At 43.0% G+C, this 16,629-nt stretch overlaps 1 protein-coding gene across 4 annotated transcripts in view; it reads left to right on the top strand.

Annotated features, from left to right (window-relative positions):
* The window catches only part of MOK (MOK protein kinase), a 62,125-nt gene that overhangs the window by 27,252 nt on the left and 18,244 nt on the right, over positions 1 to 16,629 (top strand). For 3 of the 4 annotated variants that reach the window (XR_013386938.1, XM_077910669.1, XM_077910668.1), the window contains exons 3-4: positions 8,193 to 8,282; positions 9,767 to 9,837. Coding sequence is in view for 3 of the 4 variants with exons in the window: in XM_077910669.1 (XP_077766795.1) it covers positions 8,193 to 8,282; positions 9,767 to 9,837 (161 nt within the window). In the remaining variant the exon portion in view is untranslated. The remainder of the gene's footprint in view (positions 1 to 8,192; positions 8,283 to 9,766; positions 9,838 to 16,629) is intronic. The other variant, XM_077910670.1, reaches the window with a different exon arrangement.

Here is a 16,629-nt window from a genome sequence, read left to right as displayed (position 1 = left end):
TGATGGAATATTGTCTCACATTTAGATCTTTCATCCATTTTGAGTTTATCTTTGTGTATGGTGTAAGAGAATGGTCTAGTTTCATTCTTCTGCATGTGGATGTTCACTCGTAAAGCAATCAATGTGATTGATCATATCAGCAAGAGAAAAAACAAGAACCATATGGTCCTCTCAATAGATGCAGAGAAAGCATTTGACAAAATACAGCATCTATTCCTAATCAAAACTCTTCAGAGTGTAGGGGTAGAGGGAACATTCCTCAGCATCTTAAAAGCCATCTACGAAAAGCCCACAACAAATATTCTCAATGGGGAAACACTGGGAGCCTTTCCCCTAAGATCAGGAACAAGACAGGGATGTCTACTCTCACCACTGCTATTCAACATAGTACTAGAAATCCTAGCCTCAGCAATCAGGCAACAAAAAGAAATAAAAGGCATTCAAATTGGCAAAGAAGAAGTCAAACTCTCCCACTTTGCAGATGGCATTATACTGTACATAGAAAACCCAAAAGACTTCACCCCAAGATTGCTAGATCTCATACAGCAATTCAGCAGTGTGGCAGAATACAAAATCAATGCCCAGAAGTCCGTGGCATTTCTATACACTAACAATGAGACTGAAGAAAGAGAAATTAAGGAGTCAATCCCATTCACCATTGCACCCAAAAGCATAAGATACCTAGGAATAAACCTAACCAAAGAGGTAAGGGACCTATACTCTAAAAACTACAGAACACTTCTGAAAGAAATTGAGGAAGACACAAAGAGATGGAAAAATATTCCATGCTCATGGATTGGAAGAATTAATATTGTGAAAATGTCCATGCTACCCAGGGCAATTTACACATTTAATGCAATCCTTATCAAAATACCATGGACTTACTTCAGAGAGTTGGAACAAATCATCTTAAGATTTGTGTGGAATCAGAAAAGACCCCGAATAGCCAGGGGAATTTTAAAAAAGAAAACCATAGCTGGGGGCATCACAATGCCAGATTTCAGGTTGTACTACAAAGCTGTGGTCATCAAGACAGTGTGGTACTGGCACAAAAACAGGCACATAGATCAATGGAACAGAATAGAGAATCCAGAAGTGGACCCTCAGCTTTATGGTCAACTAATATTTGACAAAGGAGGAAAGACTATCCACTGGAGAAAAGACAGTCTCTCCAATAAATGGTGCTGGAAAAATTGGACTTTATTGTTTCTAGAAGAAAGTTCTAGAAGAAAGACAGCTGCCTTGAGGGTCATCTTTAGGAAGCAGATTGCAAATTTGTTGGATGCTCCAGTGTCACTGATACTTGATCCACAAATTTAATGTTCTCTTGTTTTTTTACCCATGAAAATAATATTTCTAGCTCTTGGAGTATCTATCATCGTTAAAAAATTTAATCTTATTCGCTTGAAGAATAATTTTCCGTTCTTTGGAAATCAATTTTTGCTGATTTATCCTCGTCTAAGTAAATCCTCAGAGTCACCTTGCACAGTTGTGTGGGTGGCATGAGAAACGAGAAGCAGTAACAGGAAAATCACGCTGAGTCACACGGGCAGAACGAGGTTGGTATTTGGAGCTTGTGACTCCCACCTCCTTCAGGTTTTACTTCCATTCCTTGCCTCCCCCTTTTACTGAAATAGAACTGGACAGCACCTGCAATAATAGTTGCTCATGTGAAGTCCGGGTGAGGTCGGATGAGCGAGTTCATCAGGATTGTTGTTGGGAAGGGTACTCTCAGCTTCCAAGGGTTGTTCTCCAGAGTGGCTCGAAGGCTCAGTTTGGGGATAAGGGAGTTACTTGCTGGAGCCAGCAGACCCAGCCCTTTTGATACCTGTTTTGGTAAATCTTCAGCATGGTTTCCACCTGTACTCCCCGCAAGTGCAATGGTTAATTAGAGGGCCCCCTTTCTTTTTTGCTATGATTGTATTCCATATTCTTCCTATAAAAATACTATGAAGAGACAGAATAGAGTTTCTTTAAAAAAAAAAATCTGTGGTCTTGATATTTATAGGATCTCTCTGTGTCCTGAAGCAATAAGAATAACACACGTGGGCCACTCCTAGTGGCAGAGGGACTAGCTCAGGCTCTGAAGTTATGTGACCTTGGACGGTTCCTCCATCTCTCTGTGTCTCAGCTGTTCTGTATATACCATGTGGGGTATCTACCTAACATCTCCCTCATAGTGTCCTGTGATCAGCCTTGTGATCAGCCTTGTGATCAGCCCTTGTGAGGGTTGACTGAGGGCAGGTAGGCATTCAGCACAGTGCTTGTGCTCTGATCCACAGTCACAGCCTGCCATATAACAGTGCAGGTGAGTGGGGTTTGAAGACTTGAGAAAATTGAAGCGGGACGATAGCAGAAATCGTGATAAAGATGACAGCAGTTGTTCACCAATGGTCTGGCGCCACGCCCAGCGCCGGGTGAATTTTGTACATATAGCATTTAATCCTCACTGCAGCCCTAGAAGAAAGATGCTGTCGTTGCTTTCTTTCAGGTTAGGGAAGCCTGATTGGAGAGCCCAGTCCCCTCACCTGTCCGGTATCACCCAGCTGGCAAGCAGTAAAGCCCAGCGTGGGACCCGAGTCTGTTGTAGGTCCAGAGCCTTGTTCTTTCCAGCACTCCTCACTGCTGCAGAATGCCATGTAGCCGTCTGGTCTTGACTTGGCCCGTGGTTTTTCTCAAGTCACATGACTACATGGTCCTCAAATTATTTTTACAAAAATAAAGTCTGCTTTGTAAGGTTTTAAATAAAAACAAAGGCAAGAAATTCGTGAGTCACTTTAAAAGCTCTTTTACTTACAAAGAATATAATAATAGAAAATTCCAACGTATACAAAGTAAACAGAACAGTATAATGAACCCCAGGTGCCCAGCAGCCAGAATCAGCACGCCTGTGATTTTTATTTCCTGTGCATCTCCACCGGGCCTCCTTCCCTGCTTGCTTGTTAGTATACGGTTCTTTTTTTAAGGCAAAATTTGCATACGTTAAAATGCACATTTCTTTATAATTTTGGCAAATGGATATTATCATGTAATTAAGAGATAGAACATTTCTGTCACCTAGAAAGCTCCTTCATGGCAGTTCTCCACCCCCATCCAAGGCAATCACTCTTCTGGCTTTTTTTCCTTTATCCTCTTCTAGAAATTCGTACTAAATGGTATCTCCTAGAAAGTGCTGAATGTGCTCTCTTGACCAGCTCTGTTGGCTCAGCATGAAGTCTTTGAGATTCATCCACACTGTGGCTCCGGCAGTTTATACCTTTTTACCAACCTTTTTACCACCGAGTAGCAGAGTAGCATTCATAGCATGACACAATCTGTTTATCCCTTCTCCTGGTGACAGACTTTTCAGTGGTTTTGGTTTCAGGCTGCTATGAATAAAGCTGCTATTAATTAAACCTCATGTACAAGTCTTGTTGGGATATAGGTTTTCATTTTTCTTGGCAGGTACCTAGAACAGAATCGCTGAATCAAAGGGTAGGTGTTTAACTTTATAAGAAACTGCCAAGCCTCTTTCCAAAGTGATTATACCTGCTTGCATCCCCACCAGCAAAGAATGAGAGTTGCAGGTGCTCTGCACACCTCCTCCCACTCCAGCATTTGGTGTTAGTCTGAAATGTTAGCCCCCCTTGTTGAGTATGTAGTGGAGTCTTATTTTGGTTACTTTCCACTTCCCTGATGACTGGTGATGCTGAATACTCACTCATGTGCTGCTTATTTGCCACTCATGTACCTTTTGTAATGTGTGAGAGTATTTCTTTCTTAAATGTTTGAAATAATCTACCTGTGAAATCACCTGGGCCTAGAAGTTTCCTTCGTGGGGAAGCTTCATCCCCGTACCCCGTGATGTTTATCACAACATCATTCATAGTGGTGATGAGCTGGAGACAAAGCAGGGCAGTGGATGATGGTACCCTGGTCCCACGGAATGTTACAGTCAAATAGAACCATACCAAGTAATTTGGGATTTTCATAAGGTTTTTCAAAGCTTCATTGAGATATAATTTACATATCATAAAAGTCCACCCATTGTAAGGAAACATATAGTTGTGCAGCTCTCACCATGATCCCATTTTAGAACACTTCCATCAGCTGTGAGGAGGCTTTTGCTAACAAATTCTGTTTCTTTGGTAAACGTAGGGCTACTTTTTTAAAAAATATTTTTAAAGATTTTTTAAAAAATTTATTCATGAGAGACACAGTAAGAGAGAGGCAGAGACATAGGCAGAGGAAGAAGCAGGCTCCATGCAGGGAGCCCGATATGGGACTCGATCCCAGGACTCCCAGATCATGCCCTGGGCTGAAGGCAGGTGCTCAGCTGCTGAGCCACCCAGGGATCCCCAAAGGGCTACATTGATTTTCAAGTTTGTGTTGGATTTGGTAATTTTTTTTTTTAAACATTTTTTTTTTTAAATTTTTATTTATTTATGATAGTCACACAGAGAGAGAGAGGGAGGCAGAGACACAGGCAGAGGGAGAAGCAGGCTCCATGCACCGGGAGCCTGATGTGGGATTCGATCCCGGGTCTCCAGGATCGCGCCCTGGGCCAAAGGCAGGCGCCAAACCGCTGCGCCACCCAGGGATCCCGGATTTGGTAATTTTTTTATAGGAATTTGTCTATTTAAATTGTCATATTTATTGGCATACACTTGTTTATAATATGCTCTTATCTGTTTAATAATCTAACTCTAGTGATGTCCGCTCCATCATTCCTGATACTAGGAATTGGTGGTAGTGTTTTATCTCATTTTTTTTCCTCCATTGGTCTTGCTAGGGGTTTATCAGTTTTATTAATCTTTTCAAAGAACTAACTTTGGGTTTATTAATTTTCTCTATTATTTGTCTGTTTTTAAAAGATTTATTTATTTGAGAGCTGGGGGTCAGAGGAGCAGGGAAGAGAGAGTCCCAAGTAGACTCCTTGCTAAGCGTGGAGCCTGACACAAGGCTTGATTTCACCACCCCGAGATCACAACCTGAGTTGAAGCCAAGAGTCAGTTACTCAACCGACTGAGCCACTCAGGCATCACTGTTTGTCTCTCTTCTGTGCCATTGATTTCTGCTCTTTATTGTTGCTTTTCTTCTGTTTTGTTTTAATTTATTCTTTGTTTACCTTCTTGAGGTGAAAACATAGATAATTGATTTTATCCATTTCTTCCTTTCTACATAAGCATTTAAAGCACAAATGCACTTCTAAGTCCTATTTTCCTGCATTCCATACGTCTTGATATGTTGTTTTCTTATTGCTTGCTTTAAAATGTTTTCTAATTTGCCTTGTGATTTCTTCTTTACCTGTGGTTTATTTACAAATGTGTTGTTTGATTTCCAGATATTTAGGGCTTTTCTACCTAGTTTAGCCTCCCTCCCTCCCTTCCTTCCTTCCTTCCTTCCTTTGACCTTATTTATTTATTAGAGAGAGAGAGCACAAGCACAAAGTGGCAGTGGGGAGACAGAGGGAGAGGGAGAGGGAGAAGCAGACTCCCCACGAGCAGGGAGCCTGACGCGGGGCTGGATCCCAGGACCCTGGGATCATGACCTGAGCCTAAACCAGATGGCTCGCTGACTAAGCTACCCAGGTGCCCCTCTACTATCGCTGATTTCTAATTTAAGTCCCTCATGGTCAGAGAATATGTTCCATAAGTCTTTGTATTTGGAAATTTATTAAGACTTATCTTTGGGTCCAGCCTGTTCATCTGATTGAAGAACATCTGAATGAAGGTGTTAAATATGGGTGCGATAGAAGGCTAGTTATGTCAAGGTGGTTAACAGTATTGTTAGGATCTTGTGCATCTTTACCAGTTTTCTCAGTGACTGTTCTGTCAGTTATGTAGAGGAGTACTGGAACTTCTGGCTTTTTCTTCTTTCTGCCATCAGGCTTTATTCCTTGTGTGTGAAGCTCTCTTATTTAGCACATTGTCCTGTCTTTTTGATGTACTGCTCCATCATCACAAAGTCGTTATAGGTAGTGATAATCTTTATTTTGAAATCTACTTTGTCTAGTATTAATATAACTACTTCTTCCCCCTCAGCTTGAGGACTTTCTTCCTACAGATTGGAAGGATTAGATAAACTTTTCGATAAAAACCCTTCCAGGGGGATCCCTGGGTGGCGCAGTGGTTTGGCGCCTGCCTTTGGCCCAGGGCGCGATCCTGGAGATCCGGGATCGAATCCTACGTCAGGCTCCCGGTGCATGGAGCCTGCTTCTCCCTCTGCCTGTGTCTCTGCCTCTCTCTCTCTCTCACTGTGTGCCTATCATGAATAAATAAAACAAAACAAAACAAAAAAAAAAACAAACCCTTCCAGGGCGACTGCACCGTTGGTTAAGTGTCCCACTCTTGGTTTTGGCTCAGGTCCTGCTCTGGGTCCGGAGATGGAGCCCTGTGATGTCAGGCTCTGCGCTCAGTGGGGAATCTGCTTTCTTCTCCCTCTGCTTCCCCCCACTCATGTATACTCTCTCCCTTTCTCTCTAAAATAAATCTTAAAAAAAACAAACAAACAACCCACTTCCGATGAAATGTTGAAATTGTATAATTTAATTTTTTTTATTTTTTAGACTTGGACCTGGTATAATTATAGTTTTTTCTGGTTGTAGGAAAAAATCCATTTATGGTAGATATCATTGTTTCTTTTTGGAGCAAAGGTTGCCTGCACTCCACTGTGTTCAATTCCAGGATTGTTTCTGTCTCCAACAGGATAGTGAAAACAAATAAAACCCTGGATATCACCTGATCACAAAATTTGAAGCAGCTCCAAGACACAGAAGATTGGTTAATTCCAGTTTTTTAGATTATTTTCGTGATATTTATTTATTTATAAAAGATTTTTTTATTTATTTATTAATGAGAGACACAGAGAGGGGGTGGGGCAGAGACACAGGCAGAGGGAGAAGCAGGCTCCATGCAGGGAGCCTGATGTGGGACTCGATCCCTGGACTGCAGGATCACGCCCTGGGCGGAAGGCAGGCACTAAACCGCTGTGCCACCCAGGCTGCCCTATTTTCATGATTTTTAAAAGAACAGAGGTTATTTGTGTTTTATTAAAATAAAATATTGTTATTTGAACAAAGGTTTGTGGCGCTTAGATGAAAATACCTTTCTAAATATATTAGTTAATTATTTCTGAGTGAAATGTTTGTGGAGGCATAAAAGAATTATGTCTGCAATAAGCAGAATATGTTTTAGGGTATGATAACTGGTTTTCATATTAAAGATGAGAAGAGTGGATGGTTGTTTGTCTCACTGTTTGACTATCCAGTTCTAAAAACTAATTTTTTTCATACGGAGTATTATAAAATCAGAACTGTCACTAGCTCCATTGGTTTCTTGCTCTTTCCACCTAGAGCAGGGTTTCTCACGTTGGCACTATTGACGTTTGGGCCCAGATTATTATTTGTTGTGGGGCCTGTCCTGTGCCTTGTAGGATATTTAGCATCCTTCCTGGCTGCTACCGCTGAATGCCAGTATGGAACAGCATGTTACAGAACCTGTGACAGCTAAAAATGTTTCCAGAAATTGTCAGATTTCCCCTGAGGGGCTAGGTCCTTCTCAGTGGTCCTTCCCACTGACCTACAGCATGCCACAAGTAGGGGCATGACAGGCATCAGGTAGAGGTGGGGTCTTCAGCAACCTAGTCCTGAGTCAGTGGGCTCCCCTCAAGGTGTGGGACCTTGGAGAAGAGCCTTGGTCGTCTCTTCCAGTGCAGACCCCAGGAAAGGTGATTGAAAGATGCTCTATAATCAGTTGCCTAAGTGCCCCCAAAAGAATGTTCCACTTGATCTTTTTTTTTCCCTCTTCCTTTTGTCTGATTGGTATCTTTATTCAACTCCCCTGTCTGCTCATGGAAGTCTGAAATGTGTACTTCAGGTGGTATTCATGTTGCTCAGCTGGTTAGTAATAAGGAATTTTATATGTTCCTATGTTTATTAATTATCAAAGAAACCACCAAGGTATTCTTTCAGGAGTTTAGATGGGGAAAATTTGAATGTATGTCCAAAGCTATAAGAACCTTGGTTTTTATCAGATAATGCAGATTGAGACGTGTTGAATTTTAACTGCTGTCGGGAAAAATATAAGCTGATTAACTTGCTTGAAATATTTGTGAGTTTTTCAGTTGTGACCATGGGTAATAAATAATGATTGACTAACCCTAATTGAAAGTTGACTTAAATTATAAATTATTTATTTTTACCTACACAATAGTATTGAGCAAGTGAACAATCTGCGGGAGATACAAGCACTGAGGCGCCTGAATCCACACCCAAACATTCTTACGTTGCATGAAGTGGTTTTGTAAGTATATTTGGGGCTTTACAAATTATCTCAATTTGATTACATGATTAAGTCTTTTTAAGAAATAAAACCATGGTAGACATTTAAAATACTTGTCTTGTAGCTCAGGGAGTAATGATTTTCATTTTATCTTGTCACATATTTCTTTACTTGGACAAATGTATAACTGATTCCTGCTGTGGAAATGCCTTCGTTTAGGTGACTTCGTATTATAAAAGCATACAAAATTCAAATGGTTCCTCTGCTGTAGGTCCGTGAGGCTTCTTTGTAGACAGTGGCCTGTGCATCTGAGGCCTAATGGGAAAGTACTGTTGTCATGTGTCAGGGACTGTACTTGCTTTGTCCCTGCCAGTTGCCACGTCTGCACAGTCTCAGGCAGTGAGACCTCCTACCTTACTATGGTTGATGCAATTCAGGGGACTTTTCATCTCTGTTCTAGTTCTAAGAATAGTTTCCCTAAAGCTTACCTATCAATCAAGAAGGCAGAGCACAGCTCATCCCTAGGTGTTGGCAATTCTGCACCATACTTCTGGACCCTGAGCCAGGAACTCAGACCCAGGGTCCTGGGCCCTGCCCTTCTGTGGGCCCTGAGAAGGTGCACACCATTTAAAGTCTCTCTGTGGCTTTCCAGGCTGCTTTTAAACCAGCCAGGTGTCTGACAATGAAAGTGCGATTGATTTTAATTAGAGGATTGAGCCGTCTTAAACTCAAAGTGAAATGTCTCATCATAGCTGTGTGGCCTCCTGGCCTGCAGTGTTCTGAGCAGTCAGTGTGGGCCAGGTCCAGAGACTGCGAGGTGCAGCAGTCACCATGGGGATGGTGCTTCGTGCACACTTCACAGGCATTTCTGCCTGGGATTGCGTGTGGGTCTCCTGATAGCCCCGCCAGAGGTGCCCTGAGTAGGGTCTGCAGTGACACGCTTTCCCCTCCTGGGGCTCAGGATCCCTCAGAGCTGTCTGAACTCAGATGCTGGCAGCTTGGCCAGGGGCCTCCATCCCTAGTGTGTGTAAGGCCTGGATGCCACACCGGCATCACGTGACCGGTCTTCCTCCCTTTTCCCCTGACTGCTTTGTGGATTTTGTCACCTCATTATAATTTATTCCAATGACATGGAAGGAATTTAGGTAAATTAAAACTAAATTTGTAGTCACAGAGCATGAATTGATCTTTTTCCTCTTTTTTGCTTAGCCAACTCCTCAACCTCATTTCTTCTTTCTGCTGGGAGTTAATTTTATATGTTTAAGACACATCTCATTAAAAAGAGAATTGTTTAGAATTTTTGCTTAAAGTTAAGGTTTTACTATTAAGTTAATTTTACCTGAAGTATTGATTGAAAAATCACAAGCTCTCTTTCAGTCAGTAAAGTCTTTGATGTGGCAGTGCTTTATGTCTACCAGAAATATTTACAAATGAATTAAATATTTGATTATATTTTCTGATCAAGATAAGAAAAAACATTTTTACAAACCTGCTTTCTTCTTCAGTGACAGAAAATCTGGTTCTCTTGCACTAATATGTGAACTTATGGACATGAATATTTATGAGCTAATACAAGGTACGTAGAATAATTTGCAAGCTAATCTAAGATCTTTCAAAGCTTGTAGTGCACATACTTTGTTCTGGTTCTCAAAATTATTAGTCACCAGAGTGCAGTAGTTACATACAGTAACATACAGTACTGAACTACTTCCCTCTTGGGAGATCTTTTTCTGGCATTCTCATCTACTCAGAATAGGGCTGCCCTTGAGAAAAGTAAAGCCATGTGCCTTCAGGCTGGCCAGTGATGTGGATGAGGATGGCTCCTCGACAGCCCTTCCTCACCGCGGCTCCCTGCAGGGGGCGCTGTGCCACTCCAGGGTTCCCTCTTCTGACTGCTGCTGTTCAGCATTCTGTTCTGTGCCTCAAAATAAGGCAAGGCTTGCCCCCAGACATCATCCCTCAGATGAGAGAAGACCTCCTTCTATTTGGATCCTTACACAGTCTCTCTCCCGGGCACAGGGCGCTCACTTATTTACTTTCTTTTGAACAATAAAGCACTGTTTGGGAAAGTACATGCGCCTGAGCTGGTTCTGGAGGCTTATAGAGGTCACCTGAAGGAAACTAGAGAGAAGGAGGCAGATGGTTGGCCCACATTTAGCGAATATCCCTGGGGGTCTGACTGCACAGTTGTGTTAGATGTCAGGACAAATGAGCCTCGGAGACGTCGCTGAGAAGCGGCACAGGAAGTGTGGTATTTTACAGGTCACATTGTGCTTATCGGACAGATGAAAACAAATCAACTGCTTCATGTTCTGTGAGTGACTATTTATAGCTTGGAATAGAATTTTAGTGGCAGCTGCGTAGTGGATTTAAAAACCACTGCATTCTATTTTCTGGAACAATTTAGGCCAAACCGAAGAAGGTGCGCTATGTAACATTTTTTAAGACCAAGAAGCTATTCTGTGATGAAGACACTGATGCTGAAGATGCACATGAAGAGCTCAAATAAAATTATTATGAAGTGGGAAAGTGGAAAAAATTATCAAATTAGTATATTTTATATGTGATTTGAAATGTATGCTTTAGTAAATTACTAATAAAAAAAAGCAAAGATAGGCAAATTTTTCTACATCCATAAAAGTTGATGAAAAACTTTTGGATCTAAAAACTTTAGGACATTTTTTGAGAAAATAGGAGATTGCCTTATATCTGGGTATATATGATATTTATGTTACAAACCTTGTGCTTTTATTCATAGGTAAGCCCATCACTCTGGGATCTGTTTGTGTTTTAAGTCTAGTTCTAACAAGTTAGTTATCAGGTTTCTTGGTTTAAAACCTATTAAAAACAAGAGCTTCTAGAATTTAGCCCATCAGCAGTAATAGAAAGTGAAGGTGACAATCCCACAGTGGGCGAGGAAACTGAAAATATAAAACAAGGAAATGACAACAAAGCCACCACAAACAAGAGCAGCCTGGGCAGACAGCTGAGAGATCCCAGGTCCCCCAGGATGGGCTAGAGAACGCACACCCGCATGATCGCATGATGCGTGGTGGTAAGCATACCATGTCAGCAGCATGATGGAAAGTAGGAAAGTAAAGAAAGCAAATGTTTTAAAAAGATTCCTGCCTAAAATGATTGCAGCAGAAAAGAGTTTTATATTCAAGGAGTAAGCCTTATTGATCTGGAAATTTCCCTTCTTAAGCATCTATTCCAAATAGTCTGGATAAATGAGGTGTTGCTCCATGGTTTCATTTTCTCATACATTCTGTCTGACACAAATTGTGCCCTTTGGTCCTATCTGTCCATCAGAGGATCAGGACAGGGCCCCAAATACGATCTAGAGAGACAACCACCAAACCTTATATTACTTCATTTATAATTTTTTTACCAGTCAGCCAATATTTTGCTTTTTAATGTACCTACATAATCACTTCCTTTATTTAGTGTGTGAGATGTGTCTTATATTAGATTTCTGATTGTTGCTTCCTAGAGTGTGAAATTTCAAAACTTAGGGGGAAGGGGGTAGTAATTTCCAGCAAGTTTCTATGTGTTTAGACATTTGAGAAATCTTTGTTTAGAAATAAATATCTTTTCCAGTAGTAAGGGAATTGTATAATTGGAGAAATTCATTTCTTTCAGTATTTGTCTACAGAGAGAGATTATAGAAAATGGAATGTTATGGGGCCCCTGCATGGCTCAGTTGGTTGAGCATCTAACTCTTGATCTCAGCTGAAGTCTGGATCTCAGGGTCATGTGTTTGAGCCCCTTGTTGGGCTCCATGTGGGTGTGGAGCCTACTTAAAAAAATAAAATAAAATGTTATATTGTAGATCAACAGACATTGACTCATCACATAAATGTTGAGAACCTCTCATAGGCCAGTGCTGGGCTCAGTGCACAGAGCCTAAGATGCTGTCAGAGGCACGATAGTTTTAGAGATGTTAAAACATGGGGAAGATGACCGGTAGTCATTGTAAGACGCTAAATATTGTGTCATGATTTCAGAGTTGTTAAAGTGTGAGGGAAAAAAATCTTCTGAGAATTGATGAAACACGGTGATCACTGTAACAGCCAACAGTTAGTGGATGCTGACCACCTGTCAAGTGCTCTTCTTAGCACTTTCTAGGAATTAACTCATTTTACCTTCACAGCAGCCATTCAAGCAGACACTGTTATTTTCCCCATTTTAAAGATGGAGAAATGGAGGGATAGAGAGATAAATAACTTGTCCAAGGTTATGTACCTAGTAAATGGTGGATGTGGGTTTTGGGCTTGGACAGCCTCTTCCAGAGTGCCTGTTCTTAACCATCACACATACAGCCTCTTGGCTCCCACAGTGCTTGACGTCCCACAGTGCAGATAATGATCATCATCATTATCTCTGTTTTACAGATGAGGAAATCAAGGCTTCAAGGATTAAGTGATGACCCAAGGTGAAGTTGTTAATAAATAGCAGAACCAGAACTTACACTCCAGTCTGACTGAAGCATTAACTTTCCCGCTGTACCCACTACCTTGGCCCCCACAGCCCCCGCTCAGTGCCTCTAGTGCATAGGCACCTCCTCATTATCTGTGCTTATTGATGACAACATTGACTTAATTGAAAACTGATCAATCACTAAAGCTTTTCCTATTAGAATGACAGTTCATTTTACTTAAATGACTACTCTCAGATGGTTAGAATATTGAGTAGCACAGTCAGGTATCGAAGAGCCAGTTAATGGCATGAGTGGATGATCACACTGTCATCATTGAGCTGCCCACTTACATGCACACCAGTGGGCAAGGTCTGGTGAAAGTAGAGGGGAAGAATAGAAGATGCTTCTTTGTGGGGTTTTTTTTTTTTTGAAGATTTTTATTTATTTGACAGCACAAGCAGGGGGAACAGCCGGCAGAGGGAGAGGGAGAAGCCGACTCCTCGCTGAGCAGGGAGCCCGCTGTGGGGCTCAATCCCAGGACCCCGGGATCATGACCTGAGCCAAAGGCAGACACTTAACCAACTGAGCCACCTAGGTGCCCCAGGAGATGCTTTTTTCGATAAAGAGTGTAGAGTCTGTTGAAGAGAGAAACTATATGAAAGTCAATCATTAGAGAAAATGAATTGCTTGGGGTTATTTTCTCTTTGTCCAGTAGGTGTCAGATGAGGCAGAGATGATTGTGGTCTTCATCTGGAAGAGTGGCAGATGTAGGCAAATGCAGGAAAGGATGTCTTACTGCTACATGCCAGGCGCTGCTCTGCAGGTGGGCACAGTGGGGGACATGGCGGACATAGTCCCACCCACATGGGTTCACACTCTGAGGAAGAGAGAGAGAGATGCTGAACAAGTGAAGAAATGATCAAGAAACAGTTCAAGAGGGGGATAAGTGTTATGAGTAAATAAAACAGGCCACATGTCAGAGTGAAGGGGATGAACTAATCCAGACAGAGACAGCTAGTGCAAAGGTCCTGAGGCCACTGTGAGGTTAAGAGGCCAGTGTCGCTGGAACATGAGGAAGACAGTTATAGGAAATGAGGTGGGCAGGGGGCAGTAGGACAGGTAGGGCCAGGGTAAGAAGTCCGGTTATTTAGAGTTCAATGGGAAGCATTAGTGGCTTTTAAAGCAGAGGAAAAGCATCTTTTGGTTGGTGTTTAGACCAGTGTTTCTAAAACTATAGTGGAAGACCAGTTTTTTGTTTGTTCATTTTTCTTTCTAATCAGTTGTGGACCAGGACTTTTGTAAAATATGTAAAAACTAATTACTGGAAAAATGATTATGTGCTTGGGTGTTGCAGCGATGTTGAGTTGCCATAAGAGTTCCTTAGTCACTCTTGTTTTGTCATCTCCTCTTAAACCAGTAACAAGCAGGGGCACCTGGGTGGCTCAATTGGTGAAGCATCTGCCTTCAGCTTTGGTCATAATCTCAGGGTCCTGGGATCAAGCCCTGCATCAGGCTCCCTGCTCAGCAGAGTCTGCTTCTCCCTCTCCCTTTGCCTCTCACCCCTGCTCTTACACACACATTCTCTCTCTCTCTGCCTGTCTGTCTCTCTCTCATAAATAAAAAGATCTTGGGGATCCCTGGGTGGCTTAGCGATTTAGTGCCTGCCTTTGGCCCAGGGCATGATCCTGGAGTCCCGGGATCGAGTCCCACGTCGGGCTCCCGGCATGGAGCCTGCTTCTCCTGCCTGTGTCTCTGCCTCTCTCTCTCTCTTCCCTCTCTCTCTCTCATGAATAAATAAATAAAATCTTTAAAAAAATCTTAAACAGCCCCTAGACCAGTATCAGTTCATGGACTACGCTTTTTAGAAGGATATTTCTGTTTTTTTTTTTTAAAGATTTTATTTATTTATTCATGAGAGACACACAGAGAGAGAAAGAGAGGCAGAGACACAGGCAGAGGGAGAAGCAGGCTCCATGCAGGGAGCCCGACGTTGGACCCGATCCGGGGTCTCCAGGATCAGGCCCTGGGCTGAAGGCAGACGCTAAACCACTGAGCCACCCGGGCTGCCCACGATATTTCTGTTTAACGAATGAATAGACAACAGATCTATTCTTGCCAGTGTAACCCCAGGGGACTTAAGTGATATGGATGATTTTACAGAGTTACTGGGTGGGCTGAAGAGACACTCTGGGTGTGGCACCCAGGAAGCAACTACTGAAAATGATTCTGCAGAATTGGGCTGCCAAGGAGGCTGCTGCCTCTGCACAGACAGGATGCTCAAAGTGAAGAAGTTGCTATGGCAGCCACCAGCTCTAGAACCAGGCAGCCTTTGCCAGAGTCAGGAAGCTGCCTCCACCAGCATCTGCACTCACACTGAATGCTCTCCCTCCTCTTGTCTGCCCCATAATGTGGGCCTGAATCCTCTTTCTCAAGTAGTCTGACTTAGGCAGAACCCAATCATACATGGAGCTCCGAGCTACAAGCAACCTGAAGGACCTGGCTTTGAGCTTTCACACCTGGCCTGCGAGGTTGGAATGGGTCTGCATTGTGAGCCGTGAGGGCAAGAATGGTGGTAGGGAGACCAGCAAAAAGATGGTGAAGGTATTTTGCCTGACACTGAGGAAGAGTTTCCATGGAAGGGAGTAAGTAGATGGCATGCCTGGACACCAGCCTCACCATAGCAATCCTGGTTTGTTTACATGGGTGCATTGTGCATGTGACACTGGGCATCTGCCACCTGTAGCAGGAAAGGCTGTCCTGGAGTTTATAAGGAAAAACTGATGAAGATAAGAACCTGATTATAGAGGCATCTATTGTTTTATTTTTTAAGGTTTTATTTATTTATATAATCTGACAGCAATGTGGGGCTCAAACTTAAGACCCCAAGATCAAGAGTCGCACCTTCTTCCACATGAGCCAGGTGCCCCTACAGGCATCTGTTATCTTAACTCGTATCTGATTCTGTTTTGCTTTGTTTTGTTTTGTTTTGAACTGTTCCAAGTTAAATTGCTTTTGTGAGTTGCTAGTTCACTCTGCCCCCAAACCTTGGGCGCCTGCTTTTTTTTTTTTTTTTTTTTAATTTTTTAAATTTATTTATGATAGTCAGAGAGAGAGAGAGGCAGAGACATAGGCAGAGGGAGAAGCAGGCTCCATGCACCGGGAGCCCGACGTGGGATTCGATCCCGGGTCTCCAGGATCGCGCCCTGGGCCAAAGGCAGGCGCTAAACCGCTGCGCCACCCAGGGTTCCCTCGGGCGCCTGCTTTAGAGCCTTGGTGCTTGCCCCCTCACTCACCTTCCCTTCTCCATTGCATCTCCTTCTTGTTTCCTTCCCACCCACACGAGGCCTTCCATGTCTCAGCTTCTTTACTGTTTGCACTCTGTCCGCTGGGCCTTTTGCTCTCCGGCAGTGCAGCCTTGTTGACTCTATCACTGGTGTCCTGTTGAGTGCCCGGCACTGTCCCCTGGGTGGGATGGTGTTAGTTGTCCACTTGGATAATGTTTATAGCTACTGAGTGTCGTAGATCGATTTTATTGCAAGGAGCACATGCCATTCAGCTAGTTCACATATGAAAGAGGGAGTTTATTGTAAAGCTTCAGAGCTCTTGTGGGACACTCAGTCAGGCCTCTTGGGAGGTGGAAGCAGGAAAGCTCAGGCTGTCAAGGCCACCACTGACCACCTCAGAGCCACGTGGTCCCATCCCTCTCCTCTTCTCTTGGTAGACGTGGCCACTGAGACCCTGGGAACCCTCCACTGGCAGCAGATGGGCCAGGCCTAGAAATCCTGGTCACTAGTCCCCTGCCAGAGTGCTGGCTGTTGCGGGTCCAGTGGGCTGGCCATGTCCCCTTAGGGTTATACCTTTTAGAGGCTGTGCATGGGGCAGGCACCCTGAAATAAATCCATGACATTGGGGAATGAACCAAGTAGGAAAAAGCAAAATAGGTTTGGT

Source organism: Canis aureus, chromosome 9 (assembly GCF_053574225.1).
Source record: "Canis aureus isolate CA01 chromosome 9, VMU_Caureus_v.1.0, whole genome shotgun sequence".
NCBI lineage: Eukaryota > Metazoa > Chordata > Mammalia > Carnivora > Canidae > Canis > Canis aureus.
The sequence above is the reverse complement of the archived record's forward strand: the minus strand, read 5'-3'. Positions and strand labels throughout refer to the sequence as shown.